Source organism: Pogona vitticeps, chromosome 5 (genome assembly GCF_051106095.1).
Source record: "Pogona vitticeps strain Pit_001003342236 chromosome 5, PviZW2.1, whole genome shotgun sequence".
Lineage (NCBI taxonomy): Eukaryota > Metazoa > Chordata > Lepidosauria > Squamata > Agamidae > Pogona > Pogona vitticeps.
In genome coordinates this window covers 176,554,020-176,575,784 of record NC_135787.1, presented here as the reverse complement: position 1 = coordinate 176,575,784, position 21,765 = coordinate 176,554,020, and the positions used below count along the sequence as shown (strand labels likewise).

At 41.0% G+C, this 21,765-nt stretch overlaps 1 protein-coding gene across 1 annotated transcript in view; it reads right to left on the bottom strand.

Moving 5' to 3' along the window:
- Nucleotides 1-21,765, bottom strand: part of SYT10 (synaptotagmin 10) — a 49,790-nt gene that overhangs the window by 26,345 nt on the left and 1,680 nt on the right. Inside the window, exons 2-3 of the mRNA XM_072999938.2 lie at nt 13,905-14,265; nt 1,585-2,149 (exon numbers count right to left, since the gene is read on the bottom strand). Of these exons, the coding sequence (XP_072856039.1) occupies nt 1,585-2,149; nt 13,905-14,265 (926 nt within the window). The remainder of the gene's footprint in view (nt 1-1,584; nt 2,150-13,904; nt 14,266-21,765) is intronic.

Sequence of the window (21,765 nt, the reverse complement as noted above, 5' to 3'; positions counted from 1 at the left end):
AATATACATAACATCCTTTCAACTTCCATTTTTAGGTAGGCCTTGAAGACCTTCCTCTTCAAGGTTCCATGTGTCAGCAGACGAGCTCCGTAAGCAATTTGTGGGTGTCCATAGCATTATATTTAATTTGTGGTTTGTTTCTCATTTTTAATATTTAAATTACATCAGGTAAATAAATACATAGCAAATCTACCTCACTGTCTTTTCTTTTCATTTCCCCCTCTTTTATTTTATGGCCTTTACTGCCATTGAATCATGTTTCATTTAATTCTTTCTTAGAGAGAGGTATCAGCACTGGACATTTTCTAAGAGAAAGCTCAAGTATTAAAACTAATTGTTGTTTCAGATGCCAGCCCTTCTAACAGTCTCAGAAAGAGATTATCTCTGTATCCCAGTCTCTCAGGTCTGAATATGTGAGTTCTCTGCTTTTGAATGTCGGGAGTTGTTCAGTTTTTTTGATGATTTGCTGCTGGGACACAAAGGAATATTAAACTATCTTTGTGAACAGTAATGGCCTGAATGATGACAAAGTTTAGGAATTGACACACTGCTTTTACACTGGATATGAGGTTGAGTCTATATGGGGATAAGTAGTTTTTATTGCCCTTTCCTATATAGTGTGCTGTTATGGTTACAATGTTAGACTGGGACTTAAGTTGTGACCTTGGGCCAGTCTACAGTCTCAGACTGATCTATATCAATAATTATTACAGTGGTGCCTTGCTTAACGGGCAACCCGTTTAACGATGAATCCGCATAGCGATTAAGTTTTTGCGATTGTTTTTGCGATCGCATTGCAATGTTTTTAATGGGAAAAAATCGCTTTGCGATGATAGGTAAGCTGTTTCGCTTACCGATTTTCGCATAGCGATGATTTCCCAACAGCTGATTGGCGGTTCCAAAATGGCTGCTGGGTAAAAAAAATGGCCGCTTGCTGTGTTTTCGCCCAGATTCCTCGCTTACCGGGCAGCGAAAATGGCCACGATATGGAGGATTTTCACTTAAAGGTGAGTTTTTTGCCCATAGGAATGCATTAAATGGGTTTTAATGCATTCCTATGGGCTTTTTATTTTCGCATAGCGACGAATCAGTATAGCAATGATTTTTGCTACACCGATTATCGTTGCTATGCGGGGCACCACTGTATTTGGTTTTGAAGAGCATCTTGAGCTCACTAGTGGAAAAGCTGGATATAAATATAATAAGTAAACAGTGTTCCTGAAAGAGAAGATCTGAGGCAAGGCGTGGTTAAAAACACTTGTGTTCACTATAATACTGATAATTATGTGTTGTTAAGTCAATTCTAACTTATGGTGAGTACTCAGAAAAGGTTTACCATTCCCTTCTTCTGGGACTGAGCACCTTGCCCAAGGCTACACAGTTTGGAGTCACAGTGGGAAGTTGAACTCCCAACCTCGAACTCTGCACCCAGATTCCTGGCTACTAGGTATACATACCAATGTTCTACGTGGCAATTATTGAGGAAGAAAAGAGCATCTCTGAAGTGGTCCTGAGTATGCTGATGTAAAAATATATCACAAACTAATATTCCTAACAGAACATGTTTTGCGATGTGGTACTTACGGAAGTGGCACAATGGATGTCTTTCCATACTGAAGCCTCCCGAGATAGATCAGAGACTTCGAAGAAGTTATCAAGAATAACTTCTCCAATCATATCATGTCTAGAAAACCTGTCAAAATCATACACACTGAAATGTAGTTTCCGGTTGCAAAGCTGATCGTAGGCTACAGGAAACTGAAAAGTTTCATCAAAGACAGGGTTTAAAGTTTTGCGGTGAACCCGTGTCTGAAACTTCTTTTTTCTGTCTGGAAGAAGGTAGATTTTCACATAGGGATCAGATGTACCCGTGAAGTCTTTAGCTGGTAACTCCAAAGCTTTTACAATAGTCACCAACAGCAGTTCATTCTCATAATCATACTTGAGGGTAAAGTTAAGTTTTCCACAGGTTTTCACATCTTCTTTCTTGCCTTCAGAATCCACAGATTTCTGTTTGTAAAGCTCAGGTTTTATCCTTCCAATGCTGGTAGTTGTTTCTCCTCTTTGTAAAACTGGATCTGTCCCCATGTTAAAATCAACGCTGGACACCTGCATTTGTCTTGGCAAATGTCTCCTGAAAGAATTGTGCCTGCATGCACAAAGACACAGAATTAACTTTAATTATCTCAAAGGGAAAGCAAATAACTTTTACATTGCTAAAAATGAAAGAAGTAAATCAATAGCTCACATAACTCTCTTGAGAGGACAATTACCAACAATACTAGCTAATCTAAGAATATTGTTCAATAATTCAATTCAAGAAAATTGTTGACAATTTTCAACGGGACAGCAAAATCCAGAGGAGAGCTACAAAGCTCATAAAGGATTTTAAAAAGGCAAAGCTTGTTGTGGATACGCAGAAGGAAATTTACATATTTAGCCCACAGAATGATGGGAAAGTTCTATACTGCTTTTAGACACATGGGAAAAGAAGACAGAAATTGGAGAGGGAAATAGGTCAGGAGAGGTTGGGACCCACCACAGAGAATCTAACTCAACTTTGCATTCGAACCATGGTGTCATCAGGTGTGGCGTTCATGCAGTAAACATCCAAGGCACCACTTAGCAGAATGAACCGGAGAACATCAAACACAACTGGTGTAGATTGCCACATTTTAAAGTAAGCAAAGTAATTCATCAGCCTCTAAAGAGTACTCCGTCATAAGGTCATTAAACTGTGTGTCTAAAATACTGTAATCTAATTACACTACTACATGTCTTTCCAAATTATACTGTAATGGTTGCTCATATATGTAGGAGAGGGTATTTTGACTTAATTAATTGTAATTACTTGCTCTCAAGTTGATTCCAATATATGATGAACCATTCTAGGGATATACTGTATAGATAAAGAATACTCAGAAGTGGTTTACCATTCTCTTGTTCCAGGGGTATCCTGGGACCATGGAATTTATTCAAGACTATACAGGCTAGCACAGTAAGATAATCAAACTTCTGACCACTGACTTCCTGGCCAGGTAACTAAATCTCTGAGCTGCCCAGTCAGCCAATGAATGTAATCCAGAAACAACTTTTGCCAACCCACATCCTGATGATACTGATGATGATGATAGTGACAAGGATGGTGACAATATATATATTTAAGGTAAAGGTAAAAGTAAAAGGTAAAGGTTCCCCTTGACAATTTTTGTCCAGTCGTGTTCGACTCTAGGGGGCGGTGCTCATCCCCGTTTCCAAGCCATAGAGCCAGTGTTTTTGTCCGAAGACAATCTTCCATGGTCACATGGCCAGTGCGACTTAGACACGGAACACTGTTACCTTCCCACTGAGGTGGTCCCTATTTATCTACTTGCATTTGCATGCTTTCGAACTGCTAGGTTGGCGGGAGCTGGGACAAGCGACGGGCACTCACTCCGTCACGTGGATTCGATCTTACGACTGCTTGGTCTTCTGACCCTGCAGCACAGGCGTTTGCGGTTTAGCCCACAGCACCACCACGTCCCTTTTTTAAGGTAAAGCGAATGCTATTACTTTTCAATTTCTTAAAAATAAAAGCAGCACAAAGAGTGTGGCTCTATCAGAAGACAGAACACCTGTGTGTGTATATTTTGTGGTTTGAATGAAAGGCAGCTGCACATGTACACAGCTTCATAATATCTCTAGTTTAAAGTGTGCCAAAATAAAGACAGGACCCAGCTGCAGCACTAGCGATCATATTGGGAACACAGAATGTCCTTGTGGAAAACCTTCATGAAAAACCCTATATCTATTTGCGCCTAGAACGTCTGCTAAATAAAAAACCCTCGTCATCCTTTTCTGGAACAGGAATGTTAGACTAAATGAGGTGTGAGCTTTCAAATTACATCTGTATCTACCATCTAAGGTAGTTATATCTGTTTATCCCAAGTACTCCCAGTCTCACTGGGATCAGAAATGGTGGCCATGATCTAGCAGCGATTTTTTACTTTTAAAGTCGCCCTCTCCTGCTTCCCAAAACTCCCAAAGGCTTCCCTAGGGAAAAAGGGAGCCCTAAGGAGCCTCGGAAGCTGAAACAGGGCAAGGGGAATAAGACGTTTTAAATTAATTATTTCTGGCACCCCAATTCATGTTAGGACAAAGTTATAAAATATGATTTTGCCCAATAGTATCTAATTTATCATTAAACAGATACTGTACCACTGCATTTGTGGGTTTTATTATATTACATTGTTTACTGTCTGTTAATATTTATAGTTGTACTGTATTTTTTGTGTCTTTATGTGTTCACTGTCAACCATCCATAGAGTGCATATTGCACTATTGGCTGGTATATACGTTAAATAACCTTGGATGACCTGTAAAAAAAGTCATACCAAGGACACAATTTTTTTGCTGGTAGATAAATTATTTTGATGTTTAATATATGAGTCCTGTTTTAGTAAATTTCTTGCCTTGCCATCACCAGTGACCAGTATATATCGAGTTGACAATCCAAAAGTATATCGTTTGGACTTAATACCTTTTATTCATTTACTCACAATTTGGGTCCAGCAGACTGGAAGGTGAGCTAGAATGTGGATGGTCAAAGTAATTAACACAAGCAGTTGATTTTAGAAGAGGTACCTTGAGAAGTGAAAGACATCTGTCAGGGCACAAGGCTCTCTTCACCTTCATATCTTGGATTTAGCATGCCTTGTTTTATGATTGGTTAGGGAAACTGAATTGAACTTACTTTTTATGGGTTCCAAAGAAGCAGCTGTATTAGCCCATGTAAGCATATCGGGCCAAACCAAACCAACAACTTAAAAGTAAGACACAAAACTGCTGTGTTTTAATGTAAGCTTTTGTGGATCAAGTCCACTTCCTCAGATACAGGAGGAAGACCATGTACCTTCCATATTTATACACATCCCCATGACCGGTTGGGGATACAATTAATGGACAGTGACAATGGTTCATTAGCAATGTAAAAGGCTGTCAGGCTGTGAATAATTTCAGTTATTAGTCCGCAAGATAACAATTTATTTATTTTATTTTATTTTATTTATATCCCCCCTATCTGGTCGGATGAGGACCACTCTAGGCGGCTAACAACGGCCTCTGCTGGGTCTATCTTGAAGTAGGTTGTTTATAGGTATGTCTTGGCCAGGTGGGCAACATAATCTTAGAAATGCCTTTTGCAGATCCATGAGTTTGGTGTCTCTACCTTGCAGGTCTAAGCAGATGTGTTGAGACATAAGGGCTTGGCTATAGACAACAGGTTTTTGACATGCTCAAGATGGAAGCTGGAGGCATGCAAGTATGTGTATTTCTTGGTGAGTTTTCAATATAACATGGAGCTAAGATGTCCATTTTGTAGCTTCACAGTAGTCTTCAGAAAGAGTACCTGTTGTATAGATTGGTCTAGGCTGAGATTAACAGGATGAAAGTTACTGAAATCCCAATGGAATTTTTCCAGATCTTCTTTTCCTTGTAGACCAATAATCAAAGGTATTCACAGTCTGGCAGCCTATTCTGTTACTATCCAACCATGTTTACTTTGCCCATTGTCTGTATGCCTGCTTGGGCATGGGGCCATATGTAAATATCACAGTAATACAGTCTCACTCTTACGTTGGAGGAAGTGGACATGTTCATGAGAGCTCACATTAAAATGCAGCAGCTAGTCTTTAAGGTTCCATAACTTTTTTGTCTCTTCAAAGTGTGAGTACTTATAAGAAAATACGATTGTGGGAGGATGTGTGGGGATTGTGTGTTTCCCTCAAGGTCTCTTTTGCCCTGAGTCTTGGGGCCCTCTGTTAGAAAAATCCTGGCATTAATGCAAAGAAGGCCAGAAATTCATACTTTCCAGTGATGGTGAGTTTTTCCCCAAATTACATGTATAATTTGCACAAATTAGGAAAAATATAGTAAGAAAGACCCCAGAATTTGGCACCTTGGTCTTCTATGATCACTGCAGGTACAGATGCAAAAAAGGATTAAGGCAAACTGCTTCAGAGAAGGTTGAGGGCAGGGAAAAGTTTGGACATTTTAATGGAGTAGCTGAATGCTCATACTGTGTTTTTGTCATGCTGAGAGGGCTGGATTTGAGGGGGGAGGAAATCTAAGGAGCAATAAGTCCCTAACTGAAAATAGCAAGTATTTTTTTTTGGACTCATAGTGGGGAAGGGAAGACTACAAGTCACAAACTATACAGGCTCAAATTAGCTTTGATGCTTCTACTTTTTACCTTTTACTATTTAGGATTTAGTAAGAGCCCTGTGGTACAATAATAGAGCCTCATGGCGCAGTGGTTAAACGGCTGTATTGCAGCCAAAATTGTGCTCATGATCCAGGGTTGAATCCCAGGTAGCCCGCTCAAGGTTCAATCATCCTCCTATCTTTCCGAGATCAGTACATTGAATATCCAGCATGCTGCAGGGGTAAGGTGTAGCCTGCGTACTTATACACCACAAAGAGATTGCTTTAAGTGCTGTGGGATGGTTTATAGGCAGCATTTTGCTTTTTGTTTGTTTGTTTTTACAGTTGTTTGTTAATGTTTGGCTTTTTACAATATGTGTGAGGATGATCACAACAATGATGGCAATGAAAGAACATTGCTGAGTCAGGGATTTTGGAACAAAACAGGCTATAAGTGTAAATAAACGGCAAAACAGTTCTTGGCAGTGTATGTTCTCACAATCATTTCCAATCTGATTCTTCTGCAAGAAAAGCAGGCATCATCTTTTTTAAAAAGCTTTTAAGAAAGCTTGAATGCTTAAAAGTAGCAATTAAAAAAAAAAAGAAATGTGAGATTTCATTCTTCAGCAGCCAAATGGCCCTTTAAAACTTTTAAAACACCTGTTTCAAAGACAGAAAGTAATCGTTAGATTCTAATTTTCTATTGTTAGCATCCTTTCCCAGTTCCGGACTGCTGTGCTGCATATCATGAAAAGTCACTCCCAGGGGAGTAACACACAGTGCTACTTGTGCTTTACTAAGCCAGTACCCTAATGACATGTTAGCTTGCGTTGGTTCTGAGTCACAAGGGTTCAGTGAGACAGCTAATTGACCTGTTAATTATTTAAATGTGCTTTTGTTGCCTTGGCAACCTGCAAAATGCTTTTCTGGTCTGCAGGAGACAATGGGATTCATATATTGCCATGCTGGAGCTTCAGAAGCTTGACCAATTAGTATGCTGAGATGCTGCACAGTTAACGGCTCACATCTGCTGCGTTGTTTTTTCCGTGTCTGTGAAATATGATCTGTTGCACCGCCCAGCGCTTGCCTTCATCCCTTCCATTCCTGGGTGAACTTAGCAGCAGCAGCAGCAGCAACAAAAAGTCACCCCTGCCAGTGCTAGATCCTAAAAGATGAAAGCATAGAGACCACTAGCAGCACAGCAGTGGTTCGAGGTTCACCTGAAGAGCGGCCACATTTCAGTGAAGGCGAGGGAGAGTCACAGCAGAAGCGCTCGGGAGATGGTCAGCAACAGAAAATTGCCAGCTGAAGTTTTCCATCAAGTTGTACCCCGAAAGCACACATAAGACTAAAACCACGTCTCATTTAGGAGCGTTTCTCAAGAATTCCAGGCTCTTCCCTTTGCTCCCCTCATCCTTCGACTTCTTTGCAAGTTTCACACCCTCCCCGCTCTATCAGCCAAATTTACTCTCTAGCAGCAGGAATGGGCCACTGAAAGAGAAAGCTGTTCCTTGGGGCTCTGTTAGACTCAGTGTCCTGCCCACTGTGCAAAAAAATCTCTGGGAACTGCAGTTCGGCCACATTTCTGAGTTCTTACAAAGGTGGTCCTCTTGGCTTAAGTAATTAAGCTAATCTGACCAAGGCTCTGCCCCAGATTGAAATGTATAAGAGACAGCACCTTTCTGAGATGGTGTGCAGGCTGAAATGCAAGACAAAAATGGGAAAATATTCAAAATCCACAATTTTGCAATCTAACAAACCGACAGTTGCTCCTGAAATGCAAAAACCGGTGGCATTAGAGTACTTTCTATTTTTCAGCCAGCATTTTGAAGAGCTTTTTCAGTTGCTTTTCATGACCTTGCCACATATATTGTCCCTCAGTTCTGCCCATTTAAACAGAGGTTTAAGTGCTTTTGAGTGAGAATGTCTATTGTTTATCACTGTCCATTCTGCTCTGATGGTAGAGATTGTGAAGCACAGCCCTTTCCCCAATAGTCATAATTTCTTTTATGGGAAATTGTGTGCCGGAACCTGTTAACAACCAAAAAACAGTAACATTACAATTTCCTGATTCGACTCATTTCTTTTTCGACACAGTAAGATCAGAGAATGCAAATCTTCTTGCATTGATTAAAAGGGTAAAACCAAACAGAAACACATGATTGTCAAAACAGTGGAACTGAAGCAAACAGAACACAGCGCACATTGCTGAGTCTTTGGGCAAGAGGTCAGCATCCCCTGTGAACTTGTATGCCTGGCGTTCTTTCTTTTTAATCTCAGCCTTCTAAAATTTGTTATCTGCTTTGATTTTCGATTGATGCTTCCTGGCTTTTTTAAAGGACAGGGCAAAGACATTCACTCAGTCTGCCCCCTACAAGCTGAAGGAAGCACTGACTGGCCAATAGGTTCTGTAAATGACAGATGTGTCCAGCTACCAGGTTGCACACATTCTTTCTTGTCCTCTCCTGAAACCTGTGATCCCAGGGCCTTTCTTGCTGCCACTGCTATGTTAGATCTCATGCTTAGTTGTCTACTGAGTTCCATCCATACTGATGGGGCTTCAGACACTCTTTCTGGAGATACTGAGGATTACAACTAGGACTTTCTACATGCAACTGTTGTCTTAATTCAGTGCATCATCTGTGGTTGGGTCCCCTCCCAGCAACCCCTCTTTGGTGCTAAAAATTTGTTCTGGAGGATTTTCTGTCCTTCCAAAAGCAGGGTTTTGAGTAGTGCGGGAGGTTTTAGCAGGGAGGGAAAACTGTGCCCCCTCAGCTTAGTCTGGATTCTGTTCTTGTGCAAAGTGATTTTGGCCTTGGTTGCTGTCCTGTTCCTTATCTGCCAATCCCCACTGGCCAAAAAACACACCAGACGGAGTGCAGTCTCTCAAGAATGACCAGCAAGGGAAATCCAAAGAGCCAGACTGGGTCAGTATATAACAGAGCCCAATTCAAGGTGTTCAGTGGTGCATGTAAAAGAATAGTTATGCCATAAATCACAGAACTACTGGGATGTCAGTTCAAATAGTTAATGTGAGGGGATTAAGCAAGCAAGGAACTGAAAAGGGAGGGCCACAAGAGAAAACAGAGGCACAGTGGTGCCTCGCTTAGCGATCGCTCGTTTGAGTGACAAAATCGCTTAGCGACTAACTTTTTGCGATCGCAAAAGCGATCGCTTTGCGATTGTCCCTATGTTTTTTTTTTCACTTTGCCATGATCGCGGGGAAGCGATCATGGCAAAGCGACCCTTTTTTAACAGCTGATCAGCGGTTTCAAAATGGCCGCCCACTGTTTTTCCTCACTTAAGAGGCAGTGAAAATGGCGGCGCTATGGAGGATTTTCGCTTTAAGGTGAGTTTTTAAGCCCATAGGAACGCATTAATCGCATTTTAATGCGTTTCTATGGGCTTTTAAATTTCGCTTAGCGATGTTATAGCTTAGCAATGTTTTTTCGGAATGGATTAACGTTGCTAAGTGAGGCACCACTGTACAGAGTTCCAGACATGAGCAGGTAATGATCTCGTTAATTCCCTCAGCCTTCAAGTGAACCTTTTGAAGCTTAGCTGGCATGCCCCGCCATCTAGGACTCAGTTGCAGGGTTTTCAGTGTCAGCTCTTCTAAGGGGAGGGCCCCTTTATTAAGGAAACCCCTTATTTCTTTAAGGCCTCTAGTTCAAAACAAAACACACCCTCCCTTGTAACCGGGTACATGTGATCAGCTGCCTTTGTCTCATGCTGCTGTGTTGGATCCAGTGAAGGCCTCGCTTCCCCTTGGACTCCAACCACGGGCTCCCCATCCCTGCAGGAGAGAAGTCTACAAAGTCATCATCAGTTGCTTGTTCCTCTTTGCCATCTGGTACTGAAGCCTCAGGTTTCTCATCTGAGGAGAAACTCTCCAGTGCATGCATGAGAGTTGCAGGCCTATGTGCTCAAACATAAGCACCGAGCCTTAGAACTACTAAACAGACAAGCTTACATACACAAAACCAACTGGGTAATAATAATCCTGAATTTGAAAGTTTGTCAGCAGAAATCTGTTTTAAAAAAGAGAGCAAGAGAGTAGATAATCTAGGAAGATGTAAATGTACCTGATTTCTGTTAAAATCTAGGTAAATCAAATGGTTGTGAAGCCATTTCCTTTTTCTTGTGAGGCAGAGTCTTCATTTAACAGTATGGAGGTACCATCCTCTGATAATCAACTCTATTTACCAACTTCAGTTCTTAGAAGAAAAACACTATAGATCTTGCCTTGGTGAGGCAGACTACATATGGCCCCTCAAACCCTTTCCACTCATAACTGTCTGATTCTCTGTTTTTAATCCTCTTTCCTCTTTTCTTTTCATATCAATAAGGACATTTTTCTACCTGACACGGACTCTGAAGTAAAGCTAAACTGTGCTCTAGAGATAAACAACAATGATGTTGAAATGCTTATTCTGGTGTCATTTATTGCTTGTTTGGGATCTGGAGACTTGAAATATGATTTCTTTTCATAAGCAGGCTTCTTTCATAACAGCACAAGATATAAGGAAGTTAAATGTTTCGATTAAGATTCCTCACATTCAACCCACCCCCCCCGCACAGCCTTGACAACAAGCTTCTGTATGAAACAATGAATCTGGAAAATTTCAACACAATATTATCTTTACTACTTTTTCTTTCCAGCTGGAATCACTTAGACAGTTTTATGATTAAATTAAGCTAATTCAAAGAGGCCCCAAACAAATCTTTTCTACAGTGATTCCAGTGTAACAATGAGAATCTTACAGGAAAGAGGTTATAGACAGGAATCAGGGGATTTTTTAAGCAGTCTTATTTATTTATTTATTTATTTATTGATTGATTGATTGATTTGATTTGTATCCCGCCCATCTGGTCTATGCGACCACTCTTATCACATAGGTATAACATTTGGTGGACAAAAAAACCCTGAATGCTAGGTTCATTTTAGGCAAGATGGATTTTGTCTCCCTCCCTCTTCCCAGGAAAGAGGTCACCTCTCAAAGATGAGGATAATTATGTCTCTTGTCCTGAAAAAGTTACCTATAGAGGAAAATGGTAGAAAGCATAACCAAAGCTTGGTTTGGAACTGATAGCAGCAATGGAGAAGAAAACAACCCATCTGTCAATCCAGATGTGACTTATGTTGTTATGGTCTTGTATTGAAATAGGAGGAATACAAATATCACAAATGTAGGGATGTGAATGCACACTATGTATTATCAAAGGCTATGTATGTATTCTCGAAGGCTATCTATGTATTCTCGAAGGCTGTGCACACTATGTTCCTTGTTTGCATCAATTTCAGTTGCCTCAACAGAACTAGAAACGCTGATGAGGGATTTTCAAGCCCTGAGAGATTTCTTGCTTCTAGCAGAGGGCAATACTTTTCTCCTAATAAGGTTTAATGAATTGCACAAAATGCCTCTGCACAAACTCAGTGTCTTTTTTCTTTAAACACTCACAGGCACCTACCTGCATTAACAGGTTGTCTAGGTTATGGAAACTGAGTAATGTCTGGAGATTGGGGCCCGCCTTGGTCATGCTGCAGTTCAGTCCCCTGCTGCAGCCAGCATTCTGCAGCACCCACTGTATTTGTCTTTGCCTTTGCAGTTGTCAGTGAAACATTTTGGTAGCCCTGGAGGCCCTCTGTGGTGCAGGATAGAGATAGAGCTTTCTTCTGCAACATATAGAACCATGTGAGGCTGCAAGAATGAAAGTCTGTTTCCCTTCCTTAAAGACACACAACAGGAATTTCCATGCTGTGATTTCAGGAGTGTGTATTGTTCTGGTGCTGGCAGTGCCACTGAACAAATGTAAGGGGGCTACATGCATGTATTGCCAGTAGTTTATGCTGCCTTTTTCTGGTGCAAAATACAAATGGGGACATCTATTGTACAAATACAGTTATGCAAATAATTTAGCAAATAGCAACGTTCATTCCATGACTCATGACACCCTTCACTTCCTAGTTGTTATTTTCTCTGTGCCCAAAATGGCATTGCTGTACTTAAATTCATTTAGGTGCAGAGGAGGACGTGCATATTCCTCTCCTTGATGTTCCTGGCACATTAAAATTAAATGCTTCTGTCATTCTATTCATAAAATCATTTTTTGATTGATGCTACAGGTAGCAGCATTGTTCTCTGCCATGTCTTGCTGCAATCTAGAATCTCAGTTAGGGGCGGAATTAACTGTCAAAAGTTTTCATTTTTTTCAATTTGACTGAAAAGGTGATGCCTATTTAGTCTGAATTTATTGCAGCATGGTTTCTCATCTTACCCGTGTTACACCTCACCTATTCTGGGACCAACACAAAAACTATGTTACACTGCTGTTGTTTGTAGATTTGTGAAACAGGGTTAAACGAGGCCACACTGCTGGTGGAATTGCTTCACTCAACAGAACTAAGCGCATTTCCCCTCCTTCCTGTAGAAACACGTTCACCCTCTCCAAACCTGTTCTGAAGGGATGAGAACTGACCTCTGGAACTTGCTATCAGATGATACAGTAAGGTACAGGAGAAAGGAAAAAGGAAAAGAATCTTATTCTGCTAACAGAATGCTTGATCTAGGCCACCGGTACCACACATTGCTGAATAGGGACAATTTTCACAAGATTTAAAGCAGTCACTGAAGTAAGCACTGAAAATTTGTGTTTTTATTTGTAAGACTTGCTAGTATGGTATCACCAAGATTTGTAATTAGTTACCTGGTTTGTATCATAAATTTGTCCTGTTTTGTAGGTGATACCCTTACAGACTACTAAAAAATCTCCTATAAAGTTATCACCTATTTTTGCATTTGTATTTTATTTTGTATCGCCCACATGGCTACCCTTTATTTAAAAGTTGGAATCAGCTACTCTTTTGGACTACAGATGTGGAAGTTGTAGATCATGAAATAATTTTTCTAAGTAGTGACTAAACCTAAACTATATAAATAAGATAAATGAAACTTACCTCGATGCTATTTGTTGAAATCTTCAGAGATCAATTTTTCTCACACACTGTGCTTGTTTATTAGGTATCTATTATATTGTCTGACACCGAGCTATGCATTTTATTGTAATATCATCCTTTTATCATTCCTCATTTTCAGCTACTGTACAGTGGTGCCTCGCTTAACGATTGCCCCACATTACAATGCTTTACGATGATCTTTTTGTGATCACAAAACGATGGTCTAAATGGGGGAATTTCGCTTAGCGATGATCGGTTCCCTGCTTCGGGAACCGATTTTTGCTTTACGATGATCAAAAACAGCTGATCGTAGGGTTTTCAAAATGGCTGCTGCGTGCTTATAATGGCTCCCCATTGTGCTTAGGGACGAATTCCTCTCTATACAGGCAGCGAAAATGGCCGCCGTATGGAGGATCTTCGCTGGACGGTGAGTTTTTACCCCATTGGAATGCATTGAACAGGTTTCAATGCATTTCAATGGGGTTTTTAATTTCGCTTTACAATGTTTTCGCTTAACAGCGATTTTCCTGGAACGGATAATCGTCGTTAAGCGAGGCATCACTATATGGTATACCTTTTAGGCCTGAACGCTTTACAGCAGGGGTTGCTAATCTTGGGTAACCAACGTGTTCTTGGACTGCAGCTCCCAGAAACCCTGGCCAACACAGCTGGTAGTGAAGGCTTCTGGGAACTGCAACCCAAGAACATCTGGGTTACTCAAGATCGGAAACCACTGCTTTAGAGTATTACTTTGAATTGCTTTTACCTTGATGAAGACGTGGGCTCTGTGATCTGCCGCTGCATCCGTGCATGCCTGATGAGATGTTCTTTGAGTGCATTCTGAACTTCTGCTGGAATATCAGGTGAAGTGTGGCTAATCTTCATGGCTGCTTCAGCCACCTTGACCGAGGGCTTCCCGTTTTCTTTAATGGGTTCTTTTTTCTCATTGGTTTCTGAAACCTCCAAAGGTGCACTGGAAGTGTTCTGGGGGACGCTGGTTATATTCGAAGCCACGGGTTTGCTCCTCCAGCATGGCCAGCACAACTTCCAGAAGACAAAAAGGGAGACTAACAGCAAGGCAAGTCCACAGAAGCTGACGACGACTGCTAGTAGGCTGACGGAGATGTCTGCAAATAAGAGGAGGCAAAGCAGAACCCAGGCAGCTTTAATTAGGTTAGTCTATTTATTTATTTATTTATTCATCAGATTTCTGCCCCACCCACCCAGACAGTCTCTACTCGGGGCGGCTTACAAATATCATAAAATATCATAAAAAACATAAAGACATCAAACATTAAACAATTGAATCAATAAGATGGAATATTCAAGATGGGGATAATAGAAAACAAAAAGAATCTGAGATGTAATTGAATGGATTTGCAGATGGGATCAATTTACAGCCCTATTTCTTATACTGATTTACTCAGAATAGAGGTGTGGCTATACTGCACTCTGTTGACAAGTGAGGCTTCTTGATGTGTGTGTATCTGCAAGATACCGTCACGAGCTTCCATGATATATAAAGAGGTAGTTTTAGACCCTCTCTTAGTGGTAGCAACAAGTGAAGAAGCAGGCTGCTGTCATCAGCCATCACCACCCATTAGTAATTTGGATGTGTACAGCCAATAGCTTTCCAGTTAACCTATAATTCTGATCATCCACATTCATCATGGCTAATGCTGTGGGATTGTGGGAAGGCTAAAGGTTCTCCATCCTTGGTATAAACTGGGTTGATAGTGGTGAGGAGCAGCGGGGACTGAGCAGAATGGACAAGAATGAGCGAAGGTAAGAAAACAATGGCTCAGAAGGGCTGCCACAGGGATTTTCAGTCAGTGGTGGAACTCTTGACTACAGACCTTTGCAGGTGCCTGACAATTCTAGCTACTCACACAGGGCCTGACCTCTGATTATTCAGGAAACATAGAAAAGTCACTACAGTATTTGCTTTCTCACTCACTAACTGAATGGTCCTTATGGCGGTTTCAGCATCTTTGTTGAAGAACTGGTTATTCATTATTCCAAAATGGGGAATAAATCATTTCCATTCTCAGTGTAAAGTGGAAAGAGAGCTGAAATGAAATGTCCAAGTGATTGGGAATAGTCCACCTTTTCTCAGTGTTTATACCACTGCTTTTCCATACATAACAGCAGGTGTGACTGTGGGTATGAAAGAAGAAAGTCAAGACTTCAACAGAAAAAATTAAGCAATTATGTTTTTAAAAACAGATAAGTTTATTTCTTCAGTGTTTATTCATCCTGTTCCTACACTATGGTGTCACAATGGCTCTCTCTTGTGAGATTACAAGATCCTACCTCTGTGTAATTACATGGATCCACCCCTTAGTCTGGTTTTTTTTTGTTTTTTTTGCCACAGAATCTCAGGGAATGGAAAAGCGCTGTACTGTAGGTCAGTGGACAGTGTACAGATGTTTATTTCACTAACTAAAACTATTGTGGTTACTTTTAAATAATCAGAATGCAAAGCATTACTTTTTAAAAAAAGAATAAGTAAGATACTAGCTACGTTCTTGGGAGGACCCTGAAACTATTACTGTAGCTATTTTTTTTTAAAAACCTTGTCAAATAAGTTCAGGTTAATGGTAGTTCCCAAGAACATGCTGCACATGAAGTGGCTACCAATTTTTACCACAGGGAAAAAACTGGGAGTCATTTCTTATGCTCCTGGATCACAACAGCCTCTGGCTCACATTTAGCCCTACTCATGTTGCCAGTGAGGTCCCAAATCTATAATAAAAATGTTTCTGCCTGATGCCAAACTGACCTTAATCTGGACAGCAAGCAAACCTCTCTGGGGTACACAGGCTGACTCTTCTCCTGGAATGGACAGTGGGGAATCAAGCTCCCAACTGTGCTTCTGCAGGTAATAAGCTGGAACATGGAGTTCTGATGTAATGTGACTTACTGTTAATCAATGGCTGTGTCAGGATTGGCCCTACCTTTAGGCAAAATACGACAACTCCCTCAGGCGGCAGATACTATGAGGCAGCAGCAACAGTTTCCTCAGCTTTCTAGCCATTTATTTCTGTTTGGCAACTAGAACTAACCTGCCTCATTCAGGAGCAGTGGGGGACACTATCGGGTCAAAGTAAACTACCTGTCCTTTTTACCAGCATACATGGAATTGGTTGTTGTGGGTTTTTCGGGCTCTTTGGACATGTTCTGAAGGTTGTTCTTCCTAACGTTTCGCCAGTCTCTGTGGCCAGCATCTTCAGAGGACAGCACTCTATGCTCTGGTGTAGTTGGCTTGGGAGTGCAATATTTATGGCTGTGAGACAGGCTTTTGTCTTTTTCTGTAGATGGGTGATTAGTGTGTCTTGTTGTGGGTGTATTGTTGTGCTACGGAGAAGAGATGCTGGCCACAGAGGCTGGTGAAACGTTAGGAAGAACAACCTTCAGAACACGGCCAAAGAGCCCAAAAAACCCACAACAACCATTAGATCCTGGTCGTGAAAGCCTTCGCAAATACATGCATGGAATTGTTTGTGCATGTTGGTGCTGAGGAGGGTGGGGGAGAATCTTGTTCTCAGCTTCAGGTTGCCAGCACTGGTCTGTGTCACAGATGCTTACAGCAACGGGGATCTTATCACTATAGCCTTGTTCCTTCATATCGACTCACTCCAGACCCTATTCCTGGCGGGTGTCTGAAACGTCTGCCTTGCTTGCCTTAGAGTGAACTTCCATGTGCCCTCACGTACCACAAACATTGAGTTGAACTTGTTTTCCCTTTGGAACTCTTTTGCTCCTTGCAACTCCAAAGTTAATAAAATGAATTATTAGCAGCCGGATTGGGTCAGGTTGTTCCTTCTCACGCCTCTTAATGCACCACCAAATGCATTAGAAAAGTAATGCTTTACAATTCATAATTCTTTGTACAGGACTGGTGGGCCACTGCACGACAGTTTTCACAATATTGACTCAAGCAGTGCATGACTTTTATTTTTTGTTATAAAAAGATGGACCAATTTCAGCATATTCTGAAACTTGTTCTGTGATAAATAAGGAAGCCAACTGCTCCTTGTCCAATCCCACTACTGTGGCACAGTGCTTGGAAGCACATCCCACACAACCATTATTGTTCATGAAGGTAGCTGCTGTCAAGCACCTGGGTGCATGTTCTTAAGTGAAGGAAAAATGTTTGTATGCTGTGTGTTTGAATTGCCTATGTTGTGAATCATTAAGAGCTCCTCCCTTATTTTATCTAGATTACTAGTATGAGCTATCTTCAGGGAATGCTCTTGCTCATATTACTGTTAAGCAAAGAGTTCCTAAGTGTCAAGATGAAGACAATGTCAATCTAATGCCTTCTCCAGTTTTTAGGAGGTTCTGGAGCAAGGTCTGCTGTCTGATCCCCCTTCAATAGGTCCACATCCTTTCGAATGCTTGGAATCAGAGGGCAAGGCAACTGGAGATTACTGCTCTTCAGGTGGAAAAAAAGGACTAGAGAAGCCAGCAAGGAGAAACAATAATATACAGCTCTAAAAATGTTCTCTTTAAGATAGACAGAAAGGTTATGTGAGCAAAAAGCAGGTATTTTGATAGATTTGGCTCAACGTGTCCACTCATCATCCCCTGACGTTTAGTGCACTGTAGTTGCTAAGAAACTGAAGGGTGAACCAGAAGGTCCCTACTGTATTTCCAAAACCTACTGTAAACTCATTACTAGGAATGTGCCACTCAGATTTTTTTTGGACTTCATTTCCAATAATTCTCCATTCTGTGACTTCCACCTGACATACCTCCACCTGCAGATAGCTAAATGCAGCTGACATGGAGAAAGGCTTAGCTGGAAGGCTTCATTGCTTAGGTTCATGGTCTACCTTTCTGTACAAAAAAGGAAGTCATTCTGGCTGTGGAATTCTGGAAGCTATAATCTAAACCAACATCTCCTTTGGAGTGGCACACATAACTCAGCAACAAAGTACATACCCTGCATTGAAGATTACCCCTGTTTTAGTCAATGATGCCTCTTCTGGGCATTATTCATATATATTTCGTCGGACTCTTTCTTCCAAGCACTGTGAACACCACTACCACTCCTATATTTTCCTTATTACTATTTGGGATTATAATGGTGATCATGATGGTGGTAGGGATGATGATGATTAGCCTTCCAGACCAAACAGTCTGTGAACCAGTGAGATGAAAACTATGAAACAGACTTAATAGATGGGCTTAGACTGGGATTCCACCAGTTTGAACATCCTGGTTTAGTATTTTTAAAACAACACGGGGAATTGTGTTAGTTCCTTAAAATGCTTGTACTCCTGCTGAATATTTTGAGGCCTCCTGGTTCTTAGTTCTTCTGACAGGTAGGCTCTTAAACTTGTAAAGGAGCCATGCAGTCATCAAGACAAGAGAAGTGTAAATGTTCTCTGGCTTTCAAGACAAGAAAAGTGTAAATGCACTTTGATGTTAAGCAGAACTCATTCTGACTAAGCACTATAATTACTCCCGTTCAGCGCACATTAGTCAGCTGCTGTGAGGACATCTACTGTCGTCTAAGTATTTGGAATTTATAAATGCTTTTCGACAGTGATATCTCCTCAAGGCTTTGCATTTGTGTTCTTTATCTTGTGTAATTTTAGTGCTTAATTTTATCTGAGAGCAGTTTTTAATTCATGGGATTTGGCTTTTCATGCCTCTGAGCATAAACACAGATCTGTCTGGAAGTGAGGGGAGGAGAAGTACGTGTATGCAAATAAACACACATTTTTCCCCTTGAGAATAATTAGAAGTCAATTTGCCACTGAAGTACACACTAACATGCTGCCTTTCAAAGATTTCCCATGGGGTGATGTTGTACTAGGAGAAATAACGCTTGAATTATCACCAACCACGTATATAATACAGATAAGAGATGGACAGAACTTGGAAAGCAGGATTCTTTTGGCTGGCTGGGGGTTTCTGGGAGTTGTGATTCAAAAAAAGTAATGTTCCCAAGCTCTGGCAGTTTCTAATAAAAATAAGACATAACTTGGCCAGGTCACTCTCTTTGTTTTACCTACTTAAACAATCAGAAGCTTTCCCCCTTGATTGCTAGGAAAGGTTATGTTCTCTGAAAACACATTTTCTGCAACGCAAGTCTGCAGTCCATGCCTATATGGACTGAACAAGTACCACATGGTCTACTTTGTGTTTTTGTTAGTTTATTTCTTTAAAATATTTACCCCATCTTTCTCCATCCAATCAAAGCATATACGACAGGTGATTATATAAGTTTTTCTGGAATGCCTCCAGTGTTGGAGCACTCACCAACTCCTGTGGTAACTGTTCCAGTGTCGTTCTGCTCTAACAGGAGGTTTTTCTCGATATTCAGCCGAAATCTGACTTCCTTGAGCCCATTGTTGCATGTTCTGCATTCTGGGATGATCAAAAATGGAACCCCCCCCGTATGACAGCCTTTCAAATATTTGAAAAGTGCTATCATATCACCCCTCAGTCTTCTTTTTTCAAGGCTAAACATGCCAAATTCTTTCAGCCTTTCCTCATAAGGCTTAGTTTCCAGCCCCCTGATCATCCTCGTCACCCTCCTCTGAACTTGTTCCATTTTATTAGCATCCTTCTTGAAGTGCGGTGTCCAGAACTGGACACAATACTCAAGGTAAGGCCTAACCAGTGCTGGATAGAGGGGGGACTAGCACCTTGTGGGATTTGGAAACCATACTTCTATTAATGCAGCCTAAAATAGCATTAGCCTTTTTTGTAGCCACATCACACTGTTGGCTCATATTTAGCTTGTGAGCTACAACAATTCCAAGATCCTTCTCGCTCATAGTTTTGCTGAGCCAGGCATCCCCCATCTTGTAACTGTGCAATTGGTTTCTTTTTTCGAGGTGCAGGACTTGCACTTATCCCTGTTGGATTTCATTCTGATGCTTTCAGCCCAGTGCTCCATCCTATCGAGGTTATTTTGAATTGTTTCTGTCTTCTAGCTATTCTGCCCAATTTTGTTCCATCTGCAAATCTGAAAAGCATTCCCTGCATTCCCTCATCCAAGTCATTAATAAAAATATAATTATACCTTTTAAAAGTAACTTTAACAAGCTCAGGTTATTAGACTTAGTTGTCCTCAAATGGCTCCAATGCAGAAATGAAAGACTGAGTTGAAGGCATAGAAGCTGGCATACTTTATGTAACAGGTAGACTACATGCAACAGCTTAGCATAATAGAAGGACCTGTTCTGCATATCCATCTAGCTGCATTGATCAGAATATCACAGAGAGCATGTGAGAGCTGTGCTCTTTTGCTAACTTCTGGTTTATCCTCACAAGGTTGAAATAGGTCTTTCACATCTAAACTCCTTTCCATCTTTCTAACCAATGCACCGTCTCTCCCCTACCCTAAACCCCAAAAGATAATGACAGCAACATATTGCAGCAATATTTTGCAAGCATCCTTAAGATTTCTTGTCTTAGAGAGTCACAATTAATGAGATGACAGAGCTTGTAAATCAATGCAAGATTAAATAATATTGATAATATAGGGATACTGGGGAACTCTGATCCAAAAATATCTGGAGGAAAGTAAGTTACGCAGACTGAAATCATTGCTTTCACAGATTCTTGTCACTTTTATAGAAGCAAAGCAGAAGAAAGCAAAACAGTCCCTTCTCTTCTGGAATATCACAAATGGAGGCTAGAAGATTTCTGTAGTGATTATTTTGATGCTATGTGCCCTGCTGCTGACTTCCACCCATTTCCTTTTAGGCTGGGAAGGCACAGGGCTGCCTGATCATGGCTGGAAGAAGAAAAAAGGGGGGCGAGATAAGATTATGGTCTGAAGGGAAACTTTTTTTATTATGAAAGGTGATTAAAAAACAAACAAAGCAGCCTGTTGTGTCCTCAAGAGGAGGTCGAGGGCAATCCCCTCCCAGATCTGTGCAAAGACCTGTTCTCCAGATCCCTCTGTCTCCTGGCAGGAAAAATTTATCTCCTGCAGCAACAGGTAGTTTGAAGTTCTTCTCTTTGCTGCCACCTGTTGCCTTGTCGGCAAGCCAGAGTAGAGCAACAGATTCTGCCACTGGAAATACTGTAAAGGGTGGGGGGTGGGAATTAAGAACAGGGGAAAGTTACTTTTCCAGACTACAACACCCAGAATCCTTGGCTGGGGGGGAGTCTTGGCACGATGATCCACAAAAGTACTTTCCCCCAGCTCCAAAACAAATTGTGTAAGAATTATTTTAAAAAAACAGCACACCATCCCTTTTTATGCTTGCCATATCGCTATGCCACCTGCAGCAGGGAAGTTTGGTATGGCAAATTAAATTTACCCTTTGACCCTAGGCAGCAGGAACAGAATTATCTTTGACCCCCCTTCCCCTTTTCTTATATAAAAAGTCAAATATCAATAAGGAAAAAATGGATTTTTCAAAAATGACTAAGAATTAAAAAAATAGTTTATTAACAAAAGTGGGTTTTTTTTTAAGGATTGGGGACTGATAATGAACCCCTTTACGTCTTGCCAGAGACGTACAGTTTTGAGAGATCAAGTGATCTGAACCAAAGGGATGGGGTCTGGAGGCAGAGAGAGAACCTAATTTCAGCCGAAACAAAGCCCCAGGTCAGAATTCATGGGTGCTGAGTTATGTAAACATTCAGCTCTGTAA